Source organism: Muscardinus avellanarius (genome assembly GCF_963383645.1).
Source record: "Muscardinus avellanarius genome assembly, chromosome: 20".
NCBI classification, from domain to species: Eukaryota; Metazoa; Chordata; class Mammalia; order Rodentia; family Gliridae; genus Muscardinus; species Muscardinus avellanarius.
Window position 1 is genome coordinate 2,568,312 of NC_137806.1, and position 12,846 is coordinate 2,581,157.

The window sequence follows — 12,846 nt, forward strand, 5'->3', positions numbered from 1 at the left end:
GCAGGATCTCAGGAGCGCAGTAGATGGAAGTGCTGTAGGCACTTCAGCTTCTTCTCGGCGGTGACGCGGCTGCTCGCCCCGAAGTCTTGGCGTCCCCTCCACATCCAGGAGGGTGTTCTTGGGCTTCTGATCATGGTGCACTATGTCGTTCTCGTGGTGGCAGTAGTTCACCGGGCTCACGACCTGCCAGAACACCCTCTGGCCTTTTCCTCCACCGTGCCCGTGACTGCCAGATGCTGCACAGCAGAGGCCCCTTCTCACTGTGCTCCATCAACAGGTGGACTATTGGGCTGTCTCTATAACCTCAGACAGCTGGACCACGTTGGGATGCTCCACTGTCTTCATAATAGCCATTTACCCTCAAAGGAACAGGTGATCATGAGTCCTAGACTTGACCCCCACGGCCACCTCGGTCCTGTGAGGTGCTGGTGGGCCAGTCTGACCTGGGGAAAGTTGCCCTCAACGATGTCCCTCAGAAACACCTAGTTGTCCTGGAGGCTATCCTTGCCAGGAGAGATGGCCACGAGGCCTCACTTGGCCTCTCTACGCTCTCTCTTAGCACTCTCCATCAAAAGCTGCAACAGCAACTAACAATGCTATCTAAACAAACAACAACAAACCAAAAATGGCAAAATAGCAAACCACACACACACACACACACACACACACACACACACACACACACACACCAAAGCCAAAACCCGAAACCAACACATCAGACGCAGAACCACCAACCGCCAAATCACTATCTGTCTTGGTCACCACCAAGTGCTTCCAGGAGTAATGGACAAAAACCTGGCAGCGGTGAGGACATTAAATCTCCGATCCCTGAGACACCCTCACAGTGCGTCCTTGTGAGGTCACAGGGCAAGTCAGAGCTCTGACTGGCTCACTTTTAGGCCTCCAGAACTTTTCAACTTTAATTAGAAGAATAAGGATTCGAGAAGCTTTTAACTTCAGTGGGTTATGGAGGCTGATGTTTACTTGTTTCAAAATTAAAATTTGAGCTAGAAGTGATGTCTCAAGCCTATAATCTCAGTACTTGGGAAGTTGAAACAGGAGGACCTCAGGTTCAAGGACAGCCTCAGTAAGTAATGAAACTCATCTACCTAGTGAAGCCCTGTTTTAAAACAAAATTTAAAAATAGTGCTGGGAGGCTGGGCATGGTGGCGCACGCTTATAATCCCTGTGCTTGGGAGGTGGAGACAGGAGGATTGTGCAGGTTCGAAGCCAGCAGCGCTGGCTTAAGAGACCCTGTTTCCAAATAAAAATATAAAATAGGTCTGGGAATATAGCCAAGAGGTAGAAGGGCTTCCAGGAACCCCAGTACAATATATATATATATATATATATATATATATATATATATATATATATATATATATATATATATTGCTGGGGGTGTAGCTCAGAGGAAAAATGCCCCTGGGCTCAATACCCAATGCAGAGAGAGAGAGAGAGAGAGAGAGAGAGAGAGAGAGAGAGAGAGAGAAGAAGAAGAAGAAGAAGAAGAAGAAGAAGAAGAAGAAGAAGAAGAAGAAGGAGGAGGAGGAGGAGGAGGAGGAGGAGGAGGAGGAGGAGGAGGAGGAGGGAGGGAGGAAGGAGGAGGAAGGGAGAGAGAGAAGAGAGAAAAAAATTAAAGTTTGTAAGATGCTTCAATTTTTTTCATTTCTAGTTAAAATACCTTACCAGGTATGGCTCACGTCTGTAATCTCAATACTTGGGAGGCTGAGAAGAGAAGACCAACCTCAGCAACTTAGCTGTCCACACTTAGACCTTGTTTCAAAATATAGGATAAAATAGAGAGGAGGATCCGGGTTTGCAGAAAGCCTCAGCTACTTAGTGAGGCCCTTTGCAACTCAGTCAGACCCTGTTTCAAAATAAAGGGAAAAAAATAAGGCTCGAGGTGTAACTCAGAGGTAGATTGCCCCTACATACCCTGCACTGCAAAAAAAAAAAATAAATAAAAAATAAAGCTAGGAGAGCTGGGCGTGTTGGCGCACATTTGAAATCCCAGCATTTCGGAGACTGGGACGGGAGGATTGTGGTTTGCGGACAGCTTCAGGTACTACTTAGTGAGGCCCTTTGCAACTGTGAGACCCTGTCTCAAAGTAAGGAAGAAAATATAGGGCTGGGTTTGTAGCTTGGAGGTAGGATGCCCCCTGGTTCAATCCCCAGTACCACAATAATATATATATCTCTCTCTCTCTCTAAGATAGGGGGGCGTGATAGGGTGTAACTCAGAGGTACAATGCCCCTGAGTTTCATCCTGTGACACACACACACGTGTGTGTGTGTGTGTTTGTGTGTGTGTGTGTGTGTAATTTCTTTTTTCAGTGTTTGATAGTTTTCACTGTGAAGTCTTTTACCTTCTTGGTTAGATTACTAAGTAGTTTTTAAGATTTTTGTCTGAATGTATGCCATTTTCAATATGATCCACATAAAAATTAAAAAAATAAAAGGTTTTTAAATTTCATCTTCTTGACCCTGACTGATAGTCTTCCTTTTTCCTTTGCTCATATCTATAATGATCTAAACAGTCTTGTGCTTCACAATAACCATAACTTCAAAGAATAAGGCAAAGGCCCTAGGCTGGCTTTGAATCTTAACCTTCAGTCTGTGATTCTTCCTTAGGCTCTAGAATGAATCTCAGGATCATCCCCCAGGATTCATTTGGCTAATCTTTTGGGAGGCAGTTGTGGTGTTGGTGATGGTGGTAGTGGTGGTGGTGATGGTGGTAGTGGTGTTGGTGATGGTGGTAGTGGTGGTGGTAGTACTGAGGATTGAACCAGGGATGCTTTATCTCTGAACTACACTCCCTGTCCTACTTTTTATATTTTTATTTTGAAGCACAGTTTTGCTAAGTTGCTAAGGCCAGCCTGGAGACCTGGGATTCTCCCGTCCCATCCTCTGGAGTAGAGGTGTGCTCCACAGGGGCCAGCTCATTGGGGTCACTTTTTGTGTGTCAATTGTGGTCCCTTTTTCCATCACCACCACCTCTATAGTGTTTCTTCTCTGTCCTGACACTAAGCTCCTAGGCTCTTTCTGGCAGACCGACCTTGTCCTGGCTGACCTCTGTGGCCCAGACCAGAGCAGCCCAGCAGATCTGCTCTCGTCAAGCCAAGCGTTGATGACAAACCCTTTGGAACCATCTACATCTGTGACCTGAGAATGGCATTTTCTGTGGATTATTGAGCAATCCTCTTGACAAGGATAACCATGTGGTGGATAATCATACTGTGGAACATAACCTTCAGCATATGTTGTCAGTGTATGCATTTTGTCCCAATCTGGTAGATGTCTAGTAAAAACAGCCCCAAAACATGTCCCAGGTGACTGTATCCCCCCATTGCGACCCACCTCTCTCGGGCTGGTACAAATCAACTTGTGTCCCCGAGATTTGGCTAGGGGATGCAGGCAGGTGTTCTGGGTCTCGGTAGTATTTTGAGGTCCTTTCCCTCCACGGTTCTGAGTAAACTCAAAACCAAATCAAGGGCGTGAGGTCATGGCAAATGCTTCTGCTGCGTTCCCAACGAGGTCTAGAAGCCCTGTTACCCGCGTGCCAAGGGTGACCCAACCTAAACCCCACTTTCTAGGTTACCACCTAGTAGATCTATTGCAAACATCATGACTTCATTGTTGTTATATGTATTATTACATTTGTTATAACTATTTTTAATTATATTGTGCATGAGGGAAAAAGTGCTTAAATTGGGTGTATATGTGAAATTCACAATCTGAAATTGAAGAGTATAGTGAATATTATCATTTGAAGAAATATTTGCCCAATATAACTAATGGGATGATTACATTTGGTTCAGCCTCTGGGGAGGGAAACTATTTTAATCCAATTTGAAATGTAATGTACAGGCTCAAGGACTTCTTTAACCAAATTTTGTTTCAAAGTAGAACGGAGACAGTCTTCAACTGGCATCTTTTCTTTCTAGGATCATTCATCACATTGTACCTTTGGAATTTTATCTTTGCTCATCAACTTTTTTTAGCTCAATATATGTCTAATCTAGGCTTTTTTGTATGTCATGTTCTGCCAACTAGATTATCTTCACCTCTCTAGTATGGGCCCTAATATTCTTTCTACCCATATATTACCAACCATAGGATATATGAGATTACCTTTTATTTCATGTATTTGTCAACTAGGTGAATAGTTATTGCTTTTATTATTTTGGCTGAATAAAGATAAAGATTAAATATAAGCAAGACTTAAATATAAGCCCCACACCAAGAAAATTTACATTTTCAATTTCCCACAGTCTTGTCTTAAAGAAGAGCCACCTTTCTTAAAATTTGGAATTTTTTATTTATATGTTCCAGACCCACTTAATATACCATAGCAATTTTAGTTAATTTACTGTAATTCTAAACCCTGACTTGATTTCTCTTTATGTCTTTGCAATTCTATATTAAGGAATATGTTTCATTTAGAGATATGTCTGTGTTAGTCATTTAAAGTCATTTTAAGGAATTAATGAACCAGTTATTTAGATAGAAGTCAAAACACATTTTCCCTGTGGAGTAATTATATAGCGTCATATCCTATGGCAAGGAAAAAAATGAAATAATCTCCACCGCACATAATTGCATACTAACCACTGTCCGTAGATTCCTCTGAGCTAACTGTAAGTTCTCACTAGTGTTAATTAAAACTCTGCGGCAAAGTTTCCAAACCACTCAACGAACATGACCTTTGTGTCCTCCGATTACTAATGCCCATAGTTAAACATTTACTGTTGTCTAAGATGTCTTCTTTTAATTTTTCATGTTTATGTAGACTAAATTTGCTAGAAAGTTATTTTGGAAATTATACAGGTTTTAGTTATTGTATCAAGGGGATGACCCAAAGGATTCAGAAATGTAGTTTTAGTTAAGTCTTTAGAGTTTTAATCTTTCCATCCTTAGAAATACTGTCTAACCTTATCCCAGCCCCAGAAACACCCGTTTAGAGTCTGTAATAGTTTATGTCATAGAGCAATTGCTAAAATATATTTAACTTGCTAAAATTTATTTTAATAGCAGTTAAAAAATGTAAGTGACTATGAGGCTGTGAAGTATCATCATTTGCCTACATATCATTTACAGTGAGATTTGAGCCAGGTGCAGTGGTGCATGCCTATAATCCCAGGACTTGAAAGGCTGAGACAAGACGGTTGCAGGTTCGAATACATCAGCAATGTGACAAGACTCTCACTAACCTAGTGAGACCCTGTTTTAAAATAAAAGAAAGTTAAAAATTGCTGGGTGTATAGCTCAGAAGTAGAATGTCCCTGGGTTCAATCCTTAGTATTAAAACTAATTAATTAATTAATGGGACTCAAATGCATAAATTGTTTTGAATAATATATGTCAATAAAATATTATAATTTTTGTTTACAAAGCACCAACTCTATATTAGGTGCTGTGTTGAGCTCCAGAGAACATAATGAAAACTATTGCCTTTGCAGAGTTTAGAGTGTGGAGAGACAGATAGAGAGGCAAACAGATTATAAGGATGGGTAAAGCATTTTAAAATAGCAATCAAATAATTCTCAGTCGACATAAACCAAGAGCAGCAGACCTGGAACAAGAGGTCAAAGTGAAGATCAGAGGATGGTAGTAGAAGAAGGGTTCTCTGAGCCTGAGGTTGAAGGGCTGACCACCTAGGGCCCCAAAAGGACTGGTGGGTGCAGACCGAGGAAGTGGTACGCACAGGCGTGGAAAGTAAACAAACACATGGAAAGAATCGAAGAGCAAGAGGCACAATTTTGAAATATTCGGAGGACATAATTTAACTGCAGAGGGTTATGAGAAAAGTCCAAATAATAAGTCCAGAAGACTTAAGCTGGAACCGACAATAAAGGATCTTTAATTCCTTCATCAGGAGTTTGGTTTATTAATAGATAATCATCAGCCCTTCAATGATTAAAAGATTCCAAAAGTAGATTCTATATAATTAGCTGATCAACTGAACGTGGGATGGAAAGACAGGCAACTGTCTACAGAAGTCTACCATCAGCAACTGTTAAAATGACACACGTACACACACACATACAGATACAGATCTTATATATACTGGAGATAGAGCCCTAGGGCCTTCTACCTCTGTACTACATTCCCAGCCCTTGTAGTTTTATTCATTTATTTTTTGTAACAGGGTCTCTCACTAAGATGCTGAGGATTTTGCTAAGTTGCCCAGGCTGGCCTCAAACCTGCACTCTTCCAGTCTCAGCCTCCCAAGTACTGGGATTACTTGCTGAGTGCCAACACATCCAGACACTTTGCGAAATTAGTTTAGAGAAGTCACATGCTTCCCAAAATCACATTTAAAAATATATATAGTGCAGAATCTATAAAACAACTAACAGCAACCCCCAATATAACATTTTAACCACATGCTGCTTTTGTTTTTGCTTTTTTTAGTTGGAGAGACTTCTGAGAGCTGCTCAGAAGCTACTGACTTTCTGTGCCAGGACAAGAAGTGCATCGCAGCCCACCTTGTGTGTGATTACAAGGCAGACTGTGTGGACTGGTCTGATGAAGTGCACTGTGGTAAGTGGTCCAGGCCGCTGTAATGCAGCCAGTCCAGCTGAGATTTCCACTGTCGGACAAAGGAGACATATTGGCACCGCAGCAAATAAGAAATGTTCTTTTCATGTGCTAGGACAGATTTAGAATTGCGGAAACATTTTCCCAAATTTCATCTACAAATATCCAAATGCCAGTCCTCTCATCCTTTTTATTCATGTATTGAAAATTGTAGGAAAATCATATCACAAAATTTCCCATAATATAATTGCACAGAACTATGGTGGAGATCAGAATTACAATGGCCAGAAATTGAACTAGCTATCTATATTTTTTATTCGTTTTCATTTCTTTTTCCATCTCTTTCTCCAGAAAAATGGTTAATTTTATAAATGAGGCTAAAATGAGCTCGTTAAATAAATTACCAATTTAGTTACTAATTTATTCAATTATACTACACTAGAAAAGCAGTCTATAGGAGCTTTGGTTTTTAAAATTTTAAGTATTTTTAAGTCATGTATAAAAACCCAAATATGTAATTGAAAAATACAAGGTATCTTTAAATCCAAGTGAATTTTTTCACATGTTTCAGCTGATGAGCTTTTGCAGTGATGAGCTGTGCTGCCCACGTTCATGGAAGGACTCCACTTCAGTCTGCTGTTAGCTAGTCAGTCATCTCATCAACACATCCAGAGTCACAGAACCGTATGTCAGTCAGCTGACCATCCAGGCTACTGCCACATGCATTGCTCACTGGACCACTGTAGCCTCACATCCTAATGTGCTTTCTTCTGAGTGGTATGTGTGGATGTGACGTACACATACACACAGCTCGCGGGGAGCTTTGGATTTAACCTCCACTGTTTTAGGATGTGCTCCTAATCTTAGGCTTCAGAATCTCACTTTGTACTGTAGTACAAAAATACTAGGGAAAAATTGCTAAAATACAGTGTTAGAGGCTGAGTGTGGTAGCACACACTTATAATCCCAGCACTTAGGGAAGTTGAGACAGGAAGTTCACAGACAGCCTCAGCTACTTAGTGGCGCCTTCTGCAACTTAGTGAGACCCTGTTTCAAAACGAAGAATAAAAAATCAGGCTGGGGGTGTAGTGCAGAGGTAGAATGCACCTTGGTTCAATCCCTAGCACCCCCCAAAAAAAATGATACAATGGTGCACACCTATCATCCCAGTATTTGGGAGGCTGAGAAAGGAGGATCATAGGTTTGCAACCAGGGTTGGCAACTTAGGCCTTTGACAACTTAGTGAGATCCTGTTTCAACATAAAAAAATAAAATAGGTCTAGTAGTGTAGCTCAGAGGTAGACTGTCCTTGTGTTCAATCCCCAGTACCACAAATAATAATAAAACTATTCTAATAATAGTAGAAATAATGTTACTGCTCCATTCCCTTGGTCTGTGTGTTTAGAATGTTGTATTTTGTATTTTGATACTCTTTCCGTTGGTTTTTTCTCCACATAAAGTGAGTTTTTGATGCCTAAGATCATGTCTTATTCTTATTTAGATACTCATTTCTTAGCAACTTATTCTAACACATAGCACATACAAGAAGAGAATAAATGGAAGAATAACCTCTTACATGGCATAAAAGTCAACTCAAGATGAATGAAAAACCTAGAAATTAGATGGAGACTTTGCAATTGCTAGAAGAAAACATAGGACTAGGTTTCCAATACATGGGCGCTGGTAGAGACTTCCTCAGTAAGATCTCCAGAGCACAGGAAATGAAACCAAGAATCAATAAATAGAATGGTGTCAAACTAAAATGCTTCTGTTCAGCAAAGGAAATAATGAGTCTCAAGCAAAAGTCTACAGGAGAAAATCTTTGCTAGCTACTCCTTTGATCGAGGACTAATATCTAGAATATATAAAGAACTCAAACTCAAAATCTTAACACCAAAATTTTAAATAACCCAGCCAAAAAGGGGCAGTTGAACTGAATAGATGCCACTCTAAAGAAGAAATAAACATGAACAACAAATATTTGAAAAAAATGTTCAACATTACTAGTCATCAGGAAATGAAAATGTAAATAAAAACTATACAGATACATTTTACACAGAGTAAATAATAACCACACAAACTACATTTAACTCCAAATATAATGACAATCAAGAATGTAAACAATAAAAAATGCTTGCAAGGATGTATGAAATTAGAAACACTTAAACACTTTTGATAGCATTGTAAATTAATGCAACCACTATGGAGATCAATATAGGAGCTCTTTCTTTCTTTCTTTCTTTCTTTCTTTCTTTCTTTCTTTCTTTCTTTCTTTCTTTCTTTCTTTCATAGTACTGCATATTGAACCCAGGGGCATTATCTCTCTAAGCTAGCTAAACCCCAGCTCTATTTTTATTTTTTAATTTTGAAACAGGGTTTAGAGAACCTCACTAAGTTGCTGGTGTTGGCTGCAAAATTGCAATTCTCCTGTCTCAGCCTCCCAAGTACTCAGAATAAAAGTGTGTGTCACCATGCATGGTTGGAAGTTTCTTAAGCCTAGCAATGTAACTACCATGTGACCCAGCTATAACAGTCTTTGGTATATTTCCAAAAGAATTAAAGTTAGAATACTATACCAATAGTTGCATACAAATGTTTATAGCTGCACAATTCACAAAGAGCCTAGGTTTTTGTCAGCAGGTGAATGGATGACGTATATACACACAATGGATTTTTACTCAGTCATAAAGAACAAGATTGTGTCGTTTGTAGAAAAATGGGTAGAATTTAAGAAATACGCTGAGTAAGATCAGCCAATGTCAGATAGTCAAGGGACATATGTTGTTTCTTTTTCATATGTGGAATCTAGAGAGAAGATAGGAATGAGAAGGAATTTCAGATAAAGAGGAGATACAAGTAGATTATCCAAAGGAGTTTTGGGGTGCAAAGTGGAAAGGGGGAAAAAGAATTTGAGGAAGCCAATTGATCAAATAATGCTATGTTCATAGGTTAAGGCATCACTACCAATCTCACTAATATGTATGGAGAGGAAGAGAGTGGGGTGGATTGAAATCCCCAGGGGACATAGCAAGTGATGTGACAGGTGTAAATATATTGTTTTGAATCTTACTATGCTCAATAATCACCATACCCCTATAAAATACAAAACAAAATAACACAAGTTTATAATTTTAAAGTATATATAATCTTTTGGCTTCCTTATATAAGTCATTTGTAACTGTTAGGATTTCTGGTTATTTTTAAAATACTACAACTGCTGTCAATAATAAAGTTGCCACCATGCCCTTAGGGATTACACATGAAAAGAAAGTGTGTGTATACTTACACATGCATACATGTTCATATATGTACATGCAATATAAAATATAGACTTGAAAAGTGTAAGAACGACTGCAAATAGTGCCTATTTTCTTTTGGCCTCTCATTTTTTCTTTCAGGCTGCTTTAGATGATTCTTATTTTCCCATAGCTATTTGATATTTTGATGGGAAAACACATAGGAGTTATTCTGATTTGCAGAAACTCAAATATTACATGCTTATATGTGATTAATGTTATCTACAATTTTGATGGGCCATTGCAGAAAGTATTTAAATTCACTGAAATAAAAGCAATATGCTGTCAAGTGAGATAGTCACTTTTCTTAAAATTTCTTGATAGATTTTGCTCACATCCAAAAAAAATGTCCTCGTGGACTTACAGAAAAAATTCTGCAAATTTGCTTTCATCAGTATTTCATGTTGATGCTCGTCTGGGTGCATTATAGGTATTAGAGCCAGATTCCTGCAGTCAGATAATCTGTAATGAATAATAGAATAAATGACATCATTTTCAAAATAATATTCATGGAAATATAAAAATGAAATGACCCATATGGTTATTAAGCTGAAATCTTCTTTTTGACTAAGATCCCCACTTGTTGAGCAGTCTCTTAAAATCTTAGGGACTCATTTTCCTCATCCGTATAGATAATAGAAGTACATCCATCCTATATTATACTATGAGACTTAGGTGAATGTATGGAATCAAATAGAATATTTGTTCAGTGTTCTGGAATTAATAGTTATCCTTTTCCATTTCATTATTTTTTATTCTTTTGAAATTCATCATTTGCAATTACTATCTCACTTATACATCTTTTATACTGTCATAAGAGAAAGGTAGCTATTCTTCGGCCAGGTGTGGTGGCACACGCTTATAATCCCCACGCTCGGGAGTCAGAGACAGGAGGATCACGCAGGTTTGAAGCCAGCCCCTCGCGCTGGCTTAGGAGAACCTGTTTCCAAATAAAAAAATGTACAAATAGGTCTGGGAGTGTAGCCCAGAGATAGAAGGGCTTCCAGGAACCCCAGTACCACCAAAAAAGAAAAGAAAAGAAAAGAAAAGAAGCTATTCTTCATAAATAGATTATTACTATAGGTTATAAATAAAGATAAAATTTTCGTTTGCTTTTCTACCTTATATTGCAAAAATGCATTGTTTATAACTAATGAGATCAAGTATCTCTAAAATAAATTCATAATTAAATCAGAAAATGTGCTTTTTTCTTGGAAAGCAACTCTTATCTATACTCATGTCTGGTGTCCACAGTGTCCTGGTCCAGAATGTACAGTGTGTGGGTGCAGCTTTCTCTCCTGCCTTTCATGACATAAACACACATAATTATGTAATAATTACTGCTCAAAATCTTTCTCAGTTCAGGGGCACCAACAAGCCATTTCCAATGAAAAGTATTTTTTTAATTTGAGAAGATATCAATATTCCACTAATGCCCATTAAAATACGGTGAATATGCAAACCTAAGTGTTAAAAATAATTAACTATGAAACTATCTTTAAAAAATACAACTTGAAGCTGTGAGTGTTGGCACATGCCTGCAATCCTAGTATGTGTACTTGGGACACTGAGACAAAAGGACCCCAGGTTCGAGGGCAGCCTCATGTACAGATGCTCTTAGCAACCTAATAAGACCCTATTTGAAAACAAAAATAAAAAGGTCCGGGGTATATGTCAGAGGTAGAATGCATCTGGATTCAATCCACAATAAAACAAAAAACAAAAAATAAAATAAAGTAAAATACAAGTTTTTGCACTAATTATACAGCCTCATGGCCAAATATCATACCACTGGGGAAATGCTCATTGTTTGGTTTTTTTTTTTTTTGGTGGCACTGCGGTTCCTGGAAACCCTTCTACGTCCAGGTTATACTCCCAGACCTATTTTATATTTTTATTTGGAAACAAGGTCTCCTAAGCCAGAGCGCGCAGCTGGCTTCGAATCTGTGCGATCCTCCTGTCTCTGCCTCCCAAGCGCAGGGATTACAAGTGTGCGCCACCACGCCCGACAAAATGCTCATTGTTTAAAAGAATGTTAGTAATGCTTTAAGTACATTTGAGGAATCATGAATAATATCAAAATCTGATATTTTTTCAAGTAACTGGCATTTAAAAAATACTGATACATGTTTTTTATCAAGAAATATTACAGTCTTCATATCACCCAACTTTCAGTGGATATTTATTGGACCATTTATGGTGTTTATAATGCAGTTTTGTAATAGTACCTGATCACATAGAAATGTTTATAATAACTCAGTGTTAAACAACTAAGATGGCAATACAAAATAAAGAAGTAATGGAAGCTGGACTTCCGGGAAGATGGCGACGGAGAAAAGTGGGGCTTACGAGCCCCGCTAACAACCAATCTCTATTACCACAAAATCAGCGCCTTTCATAGCCAGAAAACACCATCAGCAGAGAAACAAAAAATGCAATTACAAGGGAGAGAGAAAAAGAAGACTGGAAAAACGAGACACCAGAAAGAAACCAGACCGCAGTGCTGCAGCCGGGGCCGCGGCGTGAAGCAGAGCGGCACACCATCTTCCCTTGCAGCACCAGGCCCCAGAGAGGAGGGGGACTCAGAATGGAGCTCAGAGCCACAGAGGAGATACGCCGGCCTCATGCCCAAGGAAGCGGCAGCAGTGCCTTACTGCCGGCGGCCGTGGTGAGTTCACCGGACAGCACCAGAACAACGCACTCAACAGCCCACCAGGCTCCAGAGAGGAGCGGCGGACAGTGAGCCGAGGTGAGCTGCTGTGGATCAGCCAGGCAGGATTCGGCAGATTTTTCGGCGCAGTGAGCTTCTAAAGCTCCCAGGGGCTGGTCTCAGCACACGCTGCAGGGACTCAGAGCGAAGCTCAAAACCAGAGAAGAAATACGCCAGCCTCACAGCCAAGGGCATGGCAGCAGCGCCATATTGCCACCGGCAGCAACAGCAGCAAATTCACTGAGTCCACTACAGCTCCATCAGCGCACTCAACAACAGTGAGTCAAATTGTGGTCC

At 39.6% G+C, this 12,846-nt stretch overlaps 1 protein-coding gene across 1 annotated transcript in view; it reads left to right on the forward strand.

The window, feature by feature from the left end:
* Positions 1-12,846, forward strand: part of MALRD1 (MAM and LDL receptor class A domain containing 1) — a gene marked incomplete at both ends in the record, with an annotated part of 671,257 nt that overhangs the window by 438,597 nt on the left and 219,814 nt on the right. The window contains one exon of the mRNA XM_080717079.1: positions 6,418-6,546. Within this exon, the coding sequence (XP_080573205.1) occupies positions 6,418-6,546 (129 nt within the window). The remainder of the gene's footprint in view (positions 1-6,417; positions 6,547-12,846) is intronic.